General features: G+C 45.1%; 1 protein-coding gene across 3 annotated transcripts in view; it reads right to left on the bottom strand.

The window, feature by feature from the left end:
• PDE4C (phosphodiesterase 4C) overlaps nucleotides 1-16565 on the bottom strand; it is a 319542-nt gene that overhangs the window by 41576 nt on the left and 261401 nt on the right. For all 3 annotated transcript variants that reach the window (XM_073599449.1, XM_073599458.1, XM_073599467.1), the window contains exons 7-10: nucleotides 13306-13399; nucleotides 10371-10543; nucleotides 10052-10150; nucleotides 3238-3402 (exon numbers count right to left, since the gene is read on the bottom strand). In XM_073599449.1, the coding sequence (XP_073455550.1) occupies nucleotides 3238-3402; nucleotides 10052-10150; nucleotides 10371-10543; nucleotides 13306-13399 (531 nt within the window). The remainder of the gene's footprint in view (nucleotides 1-3237; nucleotides 3403-10051; nucleotides 10151-10370; nucleotides 10544-13305; nucleotides 13400-16565) is intronic.

Here is a 16565-nt window from a genome sequence, read left to right as displayed (position 1 = left end):
TAGCTGTTTTGGAGCAACATCCGACCGTGTGTACGCTCCATCGGACAAACTTTTTCTGTTTCCATCGGACTTTTGTTGGCTGTGCAAACGGACAAACTTTCTGGCAACAAAAGTCAGATGAAGCAAAGTCCGATCGTGTGTACACAAAAGCATCGGACTTTTGTACAAACTACAGTAGCGGCCGCGAGAATGTTTCCAGCGCGAACCCATCGCGCTGGTTCTCGGCGACAGGGTACTGTACATCTCGCGCTGGCTGCAATAGGAAAAACACATTTTCCTATTGTGGCAAGCGCGAGAGGGAATTCCCCTCTGGGGGCATACCAGGCCCTTAGGTCTGGTATGGATTTTAAGGGGACCCCCCTACGCCGAAAAAACGGCGTGGGGGTCCCCCCAATATCCATACCAGACCCTTATCCGAGCACGCAGCCCGGCCGGTCAGGAAAGGGGGTGGGGACGAGCAAGCGCCCCCCCTCCTGAGCCGTACCAGGCCGCATGCCCTTAACTTGGGGGGTGGATGCTTTGGGGGAGGGGGCGCCCTGCGGCCCCCTCACCCCAAAGCACCTTGTCCCCATGTTGATGAGGACAAGGGCCTGTTCCCGACAACCCTGGCCGTTGGTTGTCGGGGTCTGCAGGTGGGGGGGCTTATCGGAATCCAGGAGCCCCCTTTAATAATGGGGCCCCCAGATCTCGCCCCCCTACCCAATGTGAATGAGTATGGGGTACGTGGTAGCCCTACCCATTCATCTAGGGAAATAAAGTGTCAATAAAAAAAAAAAAAAAAAAAAAAACACACTACACAGGTTTTAAAAGTAATTTATTAGGCAGCTCCGGGGGTCTTCTGCCGACTTCGGGGATCTCTCAGGCCTCTTCTCCCTCTCTCCGGTGTCGTCTCCGCGTTCTCTGGTTCTTCTCCGGTGCCTTCTTCCTTCTGCTCTTTTGCCGCTCTTTTGCTAGCGGAGGAGCCTGGTCTTTTCAGACGTCTTCTTCCCTCTTCTCTTCCAAAGATGTTGACACGACGCTCTCTCCGGCTGTAATGCTGTCTGTGCGCTCTGCTATGATTTATATAGGTGGTGACCCCGCCCCCCTATGATATCACAGTCCCGGGGCATGCTGGGACTGTGAGGTCATAAGGGGGCGTGGTCATGTCATCCTGTGACCACGCCCCCTTATGACCTTACAGTCCCAGCATGCCCCGGGACTGTGATGTCATAGGGGGGCGGGGTCACCGCCTATATAAGTCATAGCAGAGCGCACAGACAGCATTACAGCCGGAGAGAGCGTTGTGTCAACATCTTTGGAAGAGAAGAGGGAAGAAGACGATCCAGATGTCCGGGCCACCGCTAGCAAAAGAGCGGCAGAAGATAGCGGAGGAGCCGGCAGAAGATCCAGACACCGGGAGAAGACGGGGGCGCCCCTACCCCAAAGCACCCATCCCCCATGTTGAGGGCATGCGGCCTGGTACGGCTCAGGAGGGGAGGGGGGCGCTTGCTCGTCCCCACCCCCTTTCCTGACCGGCCGGGCTTCGTGCTCGGATAAGGGTCTGGTATGGATTTTGGGGGGACCCCCACGCTGTTTTTTCAGCGTAGGGGGTTCCCCTTAAAATCCAGACCAGATCTAAGGGCCTGGTATGCCCCTGGAGGGGAACCCATGCCGATTTTTTATTCAAAATTTGGCGTGAAGTTTCCCCTCAAGATTCATACCAAACACAGTGCCTGACATTGGTGGGGATCCAACTCGGATCCCTGCACCAGTGGGAACCCGGCTCGCAAGGTGTCAATCTCGCCAATAAAAGTGGCGAGATTGACACAATATCAGACAAAAATACAGGAGTTGACCAAAGGGTGGTGGTAAAGAGCTGAAAAACCACGTGATTTGGTGAAAGTTGGCTGGAAAAATCCTGCCGTCTGTATGCAAGACAAACTTTTGGCCAACGCCCTTTGTACAAAAATCCAAGGGAAAGTTTGTACAAAGTCCTATCGTGTGTATGGGGCTTTAGGCATCAAAAGCGCATTTTGTTGTCAGTGGAAGGAATCATGCCCCATCTTTGGTGTCAGTGGCAAGAATAATGCCTCAAGGGCCAGATAAAGGCAAGCAAAGGGCCGCAGTTTGGGGACCACTGCTGTAGACCAGTGTTTCTCAAACTTAAAAAAAGAAAACGGCAGATTCTATATTTCTATCCTGACAGGTTCTATTTCATTTATTTAATTTCATTAAAGGTGCAAGTTCTAAAATAGTACAAACAATGTCATTTGATGTCATATCCTGTGATTTTGCACTTTCTACTGTGTACTGGCACTGCTAAAATGTGTTGTCATTTTCTAGACACCTACCATTTATTTTAGTACCATTTCTAAACTGGTATTGAACTGAACTATGCAAAAAATACAGCCAGTTTCTAAAGCTTCTCCCCCACATTATTGTCCTCAGCCACCCCCCCCCCCCACATTACAATCCTCAGTCCCCAGTCCCTCCACTACTGTTCTCAGGTGCCTCACATTATTGTCCTCAGCGCCCCCATTACATTACTTAGCCATTACTGTGCTCGGCCCCCCCATTACAGTACTCAGCCCCCCTATTACTGACCTCAGCTCCCCCACATTGTCCTCCGCCCCCCCAATACAGTATACAGTTCCTTCACATTACTGTCCTTAGCCCCCACATTACAGTCCTCAGCCCCCCCCCCACATTGTTGTCCTGAGAGCACCCCATTACAGTGCTCAGTTCCCCTCATTACTGTCCTCAGCCCCCTCTTTACAGTACTCAGCCCCCCCCGACATTACAGTACTCAACCTTAACCCCCCCCCACATTACAGTACTGAGCCCCCACACACATTACAGTACTCACCCTCTATCATTGCAGTACCTCTCCCCCTTCCCACATTACATCTCCCCTACCTTAGACAGATGGGAGGATGGGAGGTACAGCAGATCTGAATGGAGGACGGAAGCTGCAGGCTGGTGATTGGTTGCTTGGACCGCCCTCCATCATCATACCTGGTTTGTTTACCTCAGGCAGCTCGCACCCTCCCTCCAGAACTGTCCCGCCTCTGGCTGTCAGCTCTACGAAGATTGAAGCGTGACAGCTGAGAGAAGAACAGGTTTCTTAATGGCGCGACCACTGCGGTCCGGGTGAGAGCGATTGGGGCCGGACCTGGACCGTGGGTCGCCATTTAGTGATGCCCGGTTTACTTTAATGATAAATATAGAATATTCACAAAACGCTGAAAAAACACTGACCTCCAGTGCAGGGGTAGACAGAAGAACATGGGTTGACTGTGCCACATCTGCTGCATGGATGTTGTTATGGTAAGCGACATCTGAGTGGTAATGATCCTCCAGTGTCATCATGTATGTAATGAAAGTATCTGAAGGAATTCTGAAGGTCTTCAGAAGATCTCTTTCCTGAGAGGCAAACCAGCAATTATTAATCCAAATTTTTTTCAAATGCTCCTTAAAAAATAGTCGAGCTTTAATCATGAAGGCATATACGTCAATGTTTCTATAGATCAGGGGTCTCCAAACTTTTTAAAGAAAGGCCAGTTTGCTGTCCTTCAGACTTTAGAGGGACTGGACTGTGGTCAGTGGGAGTTAAAAAATTACATTGCGCCTGTGGTCAGTAGGAGGAGGAATTGTGCCCCATAATGGATATTAGTGATAGGAACAATGCCTTATCGTTGATGTCAGTAGAAGGAATAATGCCCCATTGTTGGGGTCAGTGGAAGGAATAGTGCCCCATCATCCGTATCAGTGGAAGAAATAGTGTCCCATCATTGGTATCAGTGGACGAAATAGTGCCCATCAGTGGACAAAATAGTGCCCCATCAGTGGTATCAGTGGACGAAATAGTGCCCCAACAGTGGACAAAATAGTGCCCCATCAGTGGAAGGAATAGTGTCCCATCATTAGTATCAGTGGAAGAAATAGTGCCCCATCAATGGTATCAGTGGAAGAAATAGTGCCCCATCATTTGTATTAGTGGAAGAAATAGTGCCCCATCATTGGCATCAGTGAAATAGTGCCCCATCATTGGTATCAGTGAAAGAAATAGTGTCCAGTCATTGTTATCAGTGGAAGAAATCGTGCCCATCATTGGAAAAAAGTGCCCCATCATTGGTATCAGTGGAAGAACTAGTGCCCCATCACTGGTATCAGTGGAAGAAATAGTGCCCCATCATTTGTATCAGTGGAAGAAATCGTACACCATCATTAATATCAGTGGAAGAAATAATGCCCCATCATTGGTATCAGTGGAAGAAATCGTACACCATCATTAAAATCGGTGGAAGAAATAATGCCCCATCATTGGTATCAGTGGAAGAAATAGTGCCCCATCATCCATGTCAGTGGGAGGAACAGCACTTCATATCAGTGGGAGGAATTCCCAATGGCCAGATAAAGGCATGCAGAGGACCACATCTAGCCCACAGGCCGGAGTTTGGCGACCACTGCTATAAACTATGAAAGCTCTGCACATAAGATATAATAAATTTAGCAACACACCTACAGTACATCAATTCACACTCTTAAATTTTCATTAACTCACAGCAACATTAACATCGTAATTGCTCAAGCACACTTGGCACTAAAGATAAAAGTATTTTCTGGTTGGTATGCACCTGTAAAACATGGACATGTTCCTCAAAATAAATAAATAAAAATGCACCAAAAAAAGCAACAGCGGTGCATTTCGGACGATTTTCCATAATTTCAATGGGGAGCTGCGGTTTTGGTGTGGTTTTGAAAACCACACCAAAGAAGCAGCATGCAGGATGCATCTGCAGTGTAATGGTGTGAAGAGTCCCATAGTATTTAAAGGGAAATATTTTATTAGCAAGGTAAAAACGCAGCAAAAGTTTGTCAGTGTGAAAAGGGCCTGAAGCAACATTCACACAGGCATATGGAAGACTTTTCTAAAAACAGCTGGATTTACACAATGCAAAGTAATCATGGTATTCATGCATACCCATTAGCAAAGTTTAGTGGCATACAGTCTAGCTGCATTTAAGAAAAGAAAAAAAGTGCTGCATCCAGGGTCAGCTTTTTTTTTTATTTGCAGCTAAACGTGAGTTGCATTTAGCTGTGGGTGCAATTTAGAAGGAGAAAATGACACACTTCCCCTTTTCCTTCCTGAAATGTTGGTTCTCATTCATCCTCAGGTTTGTATTCATTTTCTGTAGACATAGTCTAACAATAATCAGTAAGCTTTCAAAAGGATGGATACTGACATTCTGGTAAAGTTGTAAATATATCAGGATAGGTTCTGCTTTCTTCATACGTCAGGACAAAATATCCCTTTAGTTAGATGCTGGGATGTTAGGGGGATGTACCCATCTTTGCTTCATTTTCCTTTTTCTCTGAGCCTTGCCATCTGCCTTAGGGCTGATTCACACATTGTATTGTTAATGGCACCCCCAAACACAGATCAAAACAGTGTGTTGTGGACCACCAAATCGCGCGATACTGCAGTATCATGCGCTTGGTGTGGCGCATTTTGTGCATGTGCTACTTTTTCTCGCGTTCTAGTGCAATTTTCAGCCCATTGAAATAAATGGGCTGTCAAATCGCACTGCACGGGAAGAGAGAGAGGGCGGGGGGGGAGGGGAGAGAGAGGGGGGGAGGAGAGAGAGAGGGGGGGGAGGGGAGAGAGAGAGAGGGGGGAGGGAGGGGAGAAGAGAGGAGGGGGAGAGGAGGGGGGTGAGTGAGTGAGAGAGAGAGGAGGGGAGAGAGAGAGGAGGGGAGAGAGAGAGAGAGGGGAGTGAGAGCCAGAGAGAGAGAGGGGGGAGAGAGAGAGGGAGAGCGAGAGGCAGAGAGAGGGAGAGCGAGAGGCAGAGAGAGAGAGAGCACGAGATGGGGGTGGAGAGAAAGAGAGGGGAGAAAGAGAAAACGGGGAGGGGGGAGAAAGAGAAAACGGGAAGGGGGAGAAAGAGAGAGAGAGAGAGAGAGAGAGAGAGAGAGAGAGAGAGAGAGAGAGAGAGAGAGAGAGAGAGAGAGAGAGAGAGAGAGAGAGAGAGAGAGGGAGGAAGAGAGAGAGAGGAAGAGAGAGGGGGGGAGAGAGAAAGCGATGAGCGCAAGATGGGGGTGGAGAGAGCGCAAGATGGGGGTGGAGAGAGCGCAAGATGGGGGTGGAGAAGAGCGCGAGATGGGGGTGGAGAGAGAGGTGGGTGGAGAGAAAGAGGGGGAGGAGAGAAAGAGGGGGAGGGGGAGAGAGAGAGAGAGAGAGAGAGAGAGAGAGAGAGGGGGGGAGAGAGGGAGGAGAGGGGGAGAGAGAGGGGGGAGAGAGAGGGGGAGGAGAGGGGGGAGAGAGAGGGGGAGAGAGAGGGGGAGAGAGAGGGGGGAGAGAGAGGGGGGAGAGAGAGGGGGGAGAGAGAGGGGGAGAGAGAGGGGGAGAGAGAGGGGGAGAGAGAGGGAAGGGGGAGAGAGAGAGAGAATGAGGGGGGGAGGAGGAGAGAGAGGGAGGCGGAGAAAGAGAGAAGAGGGAGGCGGAGAAAGAGAGAAGGGGGAGGCAGAGAGAGAGAGGGGGGGGGGCGGGGGAGAGAGAGAGGGGGGGCGGGGGAGAGAGCGAGAGGGGGGCGGAGAGAGAGGGGGAGAACGAGAGAGAGGGGGGTGAACGAGAGAGAGAGAGAGAGAGAGAGAGAGAGAGAGAGAGAGAGAGAGAGGGGGTGAACGAGAGAGAGAGAGAGAGAGAGAGAGAGAGAGAGAGAGAGAGAGAGAGAGAGAGAGAGAGAGAGAGAGAGAGAGAGAGAGAGGGGGGGTGAGAGAGAGGTAACTGACAGACCTGACATTAAGAAACAGCTTGAAAACTTCCAAAACAACGGCTATGAGATAAGCCCACGAGGCGTGAACCAGGCAGCAAAGGACTTCCATAAAATACTACACACCCTTGCAGAAACAGCCCAGCTGAGAAAAGCCAACTACAAGAAACCATCCAACAAACAATCCAATAAATGGTTCGACAAAGAAAGCAAAGCATTAAGGAACACCTCACGGACAGTCTCCAATAACAAACACAGAGACCCTGACAACACTGACCTAAGGATAGCACATGGCACCCTACAGAAAAAATACAAACAAATCCTTAAAAGGAAAAAGCAAAACTTCACCACCAAAAACCTGCAATCATCTGTGGCAATTCAACGCGCAAAATCCCTACGCATGCTCGGAAACAATTTGACGCATGCTCGGAAGCACTGAACGTAATTTTCTCAGTTCGTCGTAGTGTTGTACGTCACCGCGTTCTTGGCGGTCGTAATTTCAGCGAACTTTTGCGTGACCATGTGTATGCAAGGCAAACTTGAGCGGAATCCCATCGGAAAAGCCGTCATATCTTTTTCCGATGAGAAAACCAATTGTGTGTACGCGGTATTAGAGAGTGTAATAGGAGGGAAAACAAGGCATGCAGAGCCTTCTATGCCATCAGGAGACAGCTGTACCACCTAAAACCATCAGTAAGGGTCTGGATCAGAATATTTGATAGCGTCATCACCCCAATTCTTCTTTATGGCAGTGAAGTTTGTGGTCCTGTCCACCTACCCAGACCAATCCAAATGGCAAAAACAGAAATATTCCATCTGGAATTCTGCAAGCACCTCCAAGTCCATCGGAGCACCTCCAACAGTGCTTGCCGGTCTGAGTTGGGCAGATTTCCCTTACTTCTCGCAGTACAGAAGAGGGCGCTATCATACTGGGACCACCTACAAAACAGCAGTCCCAACTCATAGCACCATAAAGCCTTACTGAACAGAAAAGACCAGTCCAAGCCGTGTGGCCTGCAACAACTCATCAACACCTTGTCTATCCCAAATGTTCAACAATGCGGCCTGACAAAATCTCAAATAAAAAAACATAATCAATGACTCCAAAGAAAAACATGTTGGAGAATGGAGAAATGAGCTAACAAACTCCAAAAAACTAACTTTTTACCAGTCATTGCAGAGAGACTACAAACTGGCCCCATACCTGGAGGTGCTACAAGACCCCAAAGACAGACAGACCCTGAGCCTGTACAGACTGAGCGCCCACAGCCTGGAAATCGAATTAGGACAGCACAGGCAGACCTACAAGCCCAGGGAGAATAGACTGTGCCAGCAATGTGACCAGGGGGTCCTGGAGGATGAGGACCACTTCCTGCTACATTGCCCAAAGTACTCATCAGTGAGGGACACTCACTTCCAGAGACTTTCCACCCAGACTTCAATTCTATAGAAGAGAAAACTCCAATTTCTACTGAGGGAAGAGGAGCCAACGGTAAAAATTGCTGCCCAATATGTGACAGCGTGTCAACGACTGAGAGGGGCATGAAAGACTGAGGACTTAAAAATCCTTTACATGAACCTATGCCCATCCCCCCCCCCCTCTTTCTTACGAGAGAGAGAGAGAGAGAGAGAGAGAGAGAGAGAGAGAGAGAGAGAGAGCGCTTTGGGCAACAAGCTCTTCCTCAAGCCAAGGACGACAGATACATCAATACTCACATACAGTATCTCACAAAAGTGAGTACACCCCTCACATTTTTGTAAATATTTTATATCTTTTCATGTGACAACACTGAAGAACTGACACTACTACAATGTAAAGTAGTGAGTGTACAGCTTGTATAACAGTGTAAATTTGCTGTCCCCTCAAAATAACTCAATACACAGCTATTAATGTCTAAACCGCTGGCAACAAAAGTGAGCAAAGTCCGGCCCGAAGGCCAACTGCAGCCCGTGTTCCGTATTAATACGGCCCCACAGGTAATTTGGTAAAATCTGTTGTGGCCCCCAGTAAATCCCCGAGTGCCGCTCAGGACCCCTGGAATCTCCGGATTTCTCAACGCCGCAGGACTGCACGTCCTAAGTCGGCTTTCTCTTGGACATCGCGGGATTTGGTGCGTTCCTTCTCCCTGCGCTGTGTCTCCACCACACACAGCCACAAAGGCAGGCAATTCATCTTTGCTGCAACTGAAGAGAACCTGGCTAAGAAAAAGCTGAGCTTGTTTGGCTCAACATATTTGTGTGAGAAGACATTCTCTGCTATGAACTTTAACAAGAACCGCGTAAAGACAAGACTAAGCGACTCTCACCTGCGTGACATTTTGCGCATCAAAACCACTGTCTTTGAACCAGACATAGCCTATGTGCTGCAGTTCAGATCTCAGTTTCACCCTTCACATTAGTGCAGGCAAGTTTTTTTCAATTGAGATGCATACATTGTAAAATCTCAGGTAATGTCAGTTGGTCTAAATCAGTTATAAATATATTTGGACACAACATGTATACACTTGGTGTTATGTTCCAATAATATGTAATGTACTTTACAATGTTCCTGACATATATTTCAGCTTCCTGGAAATGTTTTTTTCATCTGGCCTTCAGATATGAAAGGCAGTGTTATTTAGTTAGTGTTTAGATTTGTCATCCATGTGACGAAATGAAAAGTATTCCGTTCATTTGCATTTAATTTTAAAGGTTCAAAGGATGTCAGGCAAAAAAAAAAGCTTGGACAACCTTGGCCTAGGCCATCTTTATGTAGAGCAACAATTTTTTTTTCAGATCCTCAGAGAGTTCTTTGCCATGAGGTGCCATGTTGAACAATAAGTGACCAGTATGAGAGAGTGAGAGCAATAACACCAAATTTAACACACCTGCTCCCCATTCACACCTGAGACCTTGTAACACTAATGAGTTACATGACACCTGGGGAGGGAAAATGGCTAATTGGGCTCAATTTGGACATTTTCACTTAGGGGTGTTGCCAGCGGTTTAGACATTATTGGATGTGTGTTACGTTATTTTGAGGGGACAGCAAATTTATACTGTTAGACAAGTTGTACAAAAGATATAATAAAATATTTACAAAAATGTGAGGGGTGTACTCACTTTTGTGAGAATATATATTTTATATATATATATATATATATATATATATATCTATCAACCATGATCAAAATAGAAGGGAGGGGTTGCAATGAGCGTGTATCTGTGGAGTAGGATTAGAATCGAAAAGTACTAAAAAGTAGTGGAAAACAGCTTTAATTATATGGCATGGGTTAATGATGGTATTTGTACATTCCTACCTGGAAAATTCCATACATGATGACGGTTAAAGGCCTATTTCCAGAATATTCAGCTACCTTAAATATATCAAGACCCCATTTATTAGCTTCTTCTATTTCCTGTAACACAAGAGGCAATGAGATTCATACACAAAAGGTTAGATTCAGCCTCAAGATGAATAATAATTGTGCCGATTAAAATAAATAAATAAATAAATCATTAAATTTCAGCTTTAAAAGGAGACATGTATAATCAGCGAAAGACTTCACCACTGCCATACGCTACAATGTAAACCTAAAACAGAACAATGTGATGAATTACCCATGGGTTCATAGTTACCTTTGACAGGAGTTCTTCCTGGTCAGTCTTTACTCCAAACCGTGGAATACTGCAGATAGTCAAGCTAGAGCTATGAGTCAGCTTCTTCACACCACTAATTTGGGACATGGGTCTCTTCTTCTTTTCCTTCTCCTTTGTAGTTGGAGAGGGAATTTCCACTTCATGCTGTTTTTCTGGTGGAAACAATTAGGTAAAAAAATGATGCCCCTTCCTAAATCACATTTTCCCAGGCACTGTGACTTGATAAACTTGTACCTGCCAAAAATGTTCCTCAACAAGCTAAACACAATGAATTGCTTGGGAGCAAGTTACAGCAACAATTCCGAAGGCTACGTTCATAAAGACAGCTCAACATGAGTGTGTATCTCCCGAGCTGGATTGACGGACACAGCTCTCCATATTCTTGACTGTAGGTTTATATCGCCACCTTCAGGAGTAGGACTAGGCAGAAAAAAAGAACAAGCACAGCACCTCCTACGGGCAGTCCCAACTGGTAGTAAACCCCTTCTCTGCTATAGGCAGCTCAGTTCGTTACAAAGCAGTACAAACAAAAAAAGGAGGGGTGGGTGCTGTGTCCGTCAATTAACTCAGAGAAAGGGATTTTACGGTGACTAGAAAAAAATCCAGTTTTCTCTTTCGTTCATTGATGGACACAGCTCACAGCTTCTTGACCATAGGGATGTCCAAAAGCAGTGCCACAATGATGGGTGGGAACACAGAATAAAAAGAAAAAAAAACAGACAAACTATGGAACCACATTTCCCAGTAGGGAGCCAGGTCCTTACTCGTAGACTAGGTAGAAAAAAATTGGGTTGCCTATAGCAGAGAGGGGGTTTACTACCAGTTGGGACTGCCCATAGGCGGTGCTGTGCTTGTTCTTGTTTCTATCTAGTCCTACTCCTGAAGGTGGCGATATAACCCTACGGTCAAGAATGTGAAGAGCTGTGTCTGTCAATGAACAAACGAGAAATACAAAGAAAGCTTTTCATTTTTGTTGCTTCAACGTATTGCATTATATACTGGTATTGAGTGCAGCCATGAGCTCCACACTCTAAACTGGTCCCAGCTGAAAATTTCCAGTATAATAACTGGCACTCTCTGCATGATGGTAAAAAACCTTGCCTGTGCCAGCAACAGCAGCCCCGAGCATCCCCAATATCTACCTGAGCCCCATCTCGATCCAGCGATGTGCACAAGAGCCTCAACTCTCCCAGATCTCTCCCTCCTCATTGGCTGAGACAACAGCAGGAACCACTGCCTCCCACTACTGTCAATTACAGCCAGTGAGCCAAAGAGGAGAGAACAGGGGACGGGGCCGAGCCGCGGCTGTGTGTGAATAGACACACAGAGCTGCGGCTCGGGGAGCGAGCCTGCTCAGGTGCCCCATAGCAAGCTGCTTGCTGTGGGGACACTTGACAGGAGGGACCAAGCAGAGGAGGATCGGGGATGCTCTGTGCAAAACCACTGCACAAAGCAGGTAAGTATGACAAGTTTATTATTTAAACACAAAAATAAATATGCCTTGACAATCACTTTAGTGCAGCCTATTGGTTTCTAGGACACAGGTAGCCAAAGTCACCTAATGTCCAGTGTCCTCCATTGCTGGAACACAGGACCCCACTGCCACTTAGCTTCCTTCATTGTTAGGACGCAGGTGGCTCCTATGCTCTAATACAGAACATTTGTGCTATAGGCATGTAGGGGTACCCCCAACTTTTACATGCATACAAAATAAAATATAATCCGTACACAGGATTTAGATTTTATGGATTTAAATGCATTGCAAGTTTACTGATCTTTACTAAACTGTATACATGGGGCCATAGCAAACCATACACCAGCATTTAGGTAAAAAAAAAAAAAAGAACGAAAAATACCTGAATACAGTAAGAATTGTTCACACTTGTTTTACCCAGCAAACAAGGAAAATGCAATTCATGTATAAAAACAATCTCAATCACCCACATGAATTGTTAATGTGTAAAAACATATACAATGTGTGTTACTCTATGCAGAGAGGTCTAAATGGGTCTCAAAGTGCTACCCCAGTTAGCATCATATGTTCCGGTAAGCATCATATGCATCAAAAAGGGATATTGTTAATCCGAATACACAGTAATTTCAGGCACAGATTTTAAGCCTGCGTTAAAAATGAAACAAGTGTAAGATCATACTACAATGCACACTTTTTTATTCCATAAATACTGCTATAGAGAAAGGGTCACATTAAAGAAAGCTGGCTCTGTGAATTAAGTATACATCATTTTCACCCCTGGTTATTGCATAATTTCTATAAAAGGAAGATAATTTACTGTAACACATCCTTAGCAGAGAACAAACTTAAACTTGATGACTTGTCAGGTTTTGCAGCTCAAGGCTCAACTGAGCTTCTGCATGAAGTCTGTATTGCTCTGGGTGCTCTGGTTTTCTCCCTCAAACTAATTAAAACCAAATATATGCACAAACACACACATACTGGTTTGATCCAAACATAATGATACATAGGGTTAGCATGTGATTAAGGTAGGGACATTTTTTTTTTTATTATTTCCAAAGGTTGGCTTAGCTGTCAACCAAGGACAGGGCACTAGGCACTCTAGTGGTAGCCATAAGACACCTAGAGCTGCGGCTCGGCCCTGCCCCCCACTCTCTCCTCATTGGCTCACTGCTTGTGATTGACAGCAGTGGAAGCCAATTGCTCCTGCTGCTGTCTCAGCCAATGAGAAAAGGGAGTACAAGGACAGTCGAGGCTCTAGTGCACATCACTGGATCAAGAGAGGGCTCAGGTGAGTATTGTTAAAGGGGGGGGGGCAGCACACAGAAGGTTTTTTACCTTCATGCATAGAATGCATGAAGGACTTTGCTTGTTGGTACAGCAGTGCTGATAATCAGAAAAGAATAATGGAAATCATATTTGTGACATCAAAATGCTTACCTAAGAAGGTACTAGATATATATTCAGACACCTGATTTCCCGACCGGCTTGTTTCAGACAAGTGTGTCAGTTCTCTATTTAACATCCTCTTAAACTGCAGGAAGAAAACAGCACATCAGTAACATGCTATAAACAAACCAAAGCTACTGCTGACATGGTTTTTCTTACAGGCTTTATGGGTTTTATATATTTATCACTGAGAAGGTGAGATATATATATATATTTTTATTTTTCATTTTTTTCTCATCTGCTTAGTGTTTACATTGGAGATTACAAAGCAAAATCACTACTGGGGAGAATGAGCAGGCTAAGCTTATGGGAGAGTTGAACAATATCAGTGCTCCTGCTACGAATTTTGAGAATGAATTACTCCACGATGCCTACGTCTACAGTGGTCAGCTGGGACTCGTTAAAGACCAGCTTGAAAGTCAGTTGTTAGAGGTAAAACAAATCCTCATGCATCTTTCTGGGAGCTAACTAAAAACAACAACAGGCAAAAAACATAATGCAAAAAGTAAACAATGCCCATAAACCAATCTCACACCAAAATGTATAATAATATTCAATACATATTAAACAAACAAGCTGTATTAGTCCATAACAAATTAACAGCCCTAAAACATGAAACATTTAAAATCCAATATTCTAAAATAATTCAAGACTTGGCATAAAAATATTGACACACATATGAAATAGGTGATTGTGGCCAAAAAATGGACTGCGCTGTACCTATATTTGGTGTAATCTGAGTATAACTGTGAATTAGTAATTTCATATTGTAATATAACTAAAAATATTTGAAATACATTTGGCACAATTTGCTATTGACATATGAATCTATTTAACCTATATATTTATATCCGACAGTGAAAGAGTTTGAAAGCAAAAGACTCAAAATAGATCTTTATAGCTAGTGGAAATGAATCTGAATTGAGACAGACTGCCTGCATTTCCTTACTAAAGTGGTGTTCAATTTATAATGTACAGAATAAAAATAAACATAAATATTCAAACAAAAAAGTGCATACAAAATCACTCATCCAGATTCAAGGACATGCCGGATGCTCGGTGTTCATTGTAGTGAACCTGTTTGTCAAGCAGGACAGCCGTGCAGAATAAAGTCTGAGTTTGGGACATGCAACCACACGCCTCTCAAATAGGGAGAAGCAGCTGTGTCCATGCAGCCGTGGCATCCCAATGCTCAGATATGGGACAGCCTGGGCATCACACGCTATCAAAGACGGCCCTTCGTACAGGTGTACGCATAGGTACGCTCATGTGCATTAAGTGTAACAACTTCAAGGAGACCTGAACTGATAGAAAACTAGACGCTGCCATTTCTTGCTTCTGCCAGACTTTCTTCTGAAAATTATAGCTGATTGGCTGCTTTAATAGTCTACAGATCACATGACAAGTTGCAACCTATTGTTAGTAATGGACATGTTCAAATCGGTGCGATGCTGCATCGATTTGAAAAAGTAATTCCTGCACTACTTTTGACGATTTTGGGTGCGACTTGCATAGACATCTATGCATGAAGCTGCACTGTCGTCTTCAAAGTACCACTGGCATGCGGCTTTGAAATTTTGCGATTTTAGATGACGTTGCACGATTTCAAAGCCGCATTCAATGTGATCGAGGGCTAAAGGTCAACAGTGGCATCCTGCATTTTGTTTCAGCAATATGGAGAGCTCCGGTCAGCACAGTTGGTAGCCTCACTATAGAAGTAAAAACATGCATACTCCAGATATAAAAACAAATTCTTGATTTTGTGTTGACATCAAACTCCTGCAATCCTCTAAATAGTAGCACACAGACAAGAGGAAGTGTACCAGCAAGGCTCTTTATGCCAAATTTGTATCTTTAGGGTGAGTTATCAGATGCACTTTAATGTGCGTTACATCACCTGTTAACATGCATTGCAAAAAAGTAGCCTTCTTCTCACTTCAGCAGGCACTCTTGATCTGTAGGACCATCCCAGGTCCATTGTGGTGCAGCGGTGTTCAATTTAAATGAAAAGGCACCATGCCATACAGCGCTGTCTATCAGTATTTGGTCTAGTGCTTTGGGAGAGATAACCCTTCATTTGCCAATCCCTTTCACTGTATCTAATTTCCAATGCTGGAGGGCACACAAGCTGCATACTAGCTACCCACTTGCCTGTCTTATAAATAAAGTACAATAAATAAAATTAACCCCCTAACTGCTGAAACAATAGAAGACCACAGTTTCAGCAGTATGGAAAGGTCTGGTCAGCACAGTTGGTAGCCTCACTACACAGCAGTACAAAAATATGCAAACTTTCCACATTTACCACAATTATAAGACAAATGTGTGATATCATGGGACACCTGTGCATCCTGCTTAGACAAAGATGACCATCCACAGGTGTAAACATAGGTATGCCCATGTGATTAAGGTCCAAGAATCTCAAGGACACCTGAAACCGATAGAAAACTAGAGGCTGCCATTGCTGACTTTCCATCTGAAAATAGCATTTGGCTGCTTCAATGGTTTATGTGTCAGTAACAAGCATGCAGCAAGTAAAGTTCTGACACTTGTTCTTCATGCTTTCTTCGGGTCTTCTTCAGGTCAGTGACTCAATGTATTGGCACCACCAGTTCAGCATGAATGACAGGCATTTAGCATTTTCAGGAATAAAGACTAGCAAAGACATTCTGCATTTAGTTCCAGCACTATGGAGAGCTCCGGTCAGCACAGTTAGTAGCCTCACTATAGCAGCAAATATGTGTCCTCCTTTTCACGGTCACATTCACCGCAATTATAAATACAAAATGTCTGATAAATGTGAACTTTATAAATGTGCTTTTCGTCAAATTCACATTATAAACATATGTATAGTTTTTTTTTTTTTTTAGAAAGGTGCCCATTTATGCAGGATATGTAATAGATCAGCCTTTCTCAACCATTTGGAGGAGCCCTTGAAATAACCTGCTAAAATGTATGAGATCTACAGCAAATAGTACAGAAGTGTGATGGTCAATGGGAAGAATCCCCCCTTCACAGCAAAAAGAGAATTGCTGTCAGTGGCAGCTGATCTGAGAGGCAGACATTGCTCATGGAATCCCTAAAACGTTGTTCACACTTGCGGCCGGGGATGGTAAAAATAGGCAGTTGAGCTGAGGTTTTATCAGCCTTCCCTCTAACCTAACACAGCAGGTTGAGCACATGCTGTGGCAAAAATGACGCCGCCTGTCACGTTCGGGGGTGGTACTGCAATTAATGGGGCTGTACTGCAA

This window comes from Aquarana catesbeiana, linkage group LG01 (genome assembly GCF_042186555.1).
Source record: "Aquarana catesbeiana isolate 2022-GZ linkage group LG01, ASM4218655v1, whole genome shotgun sequence".
Taxonomy (NCBI): Eukaryota; Metazoa; Chordata; class Amphibia; order Anura; family Ranidae; genus Aquarana; species Aquarana catesbeiana.
Note: the sequence above shows the minus strand (reverse complement) of the source record. Positions and strands in the feature narration are given on the sequence as shown.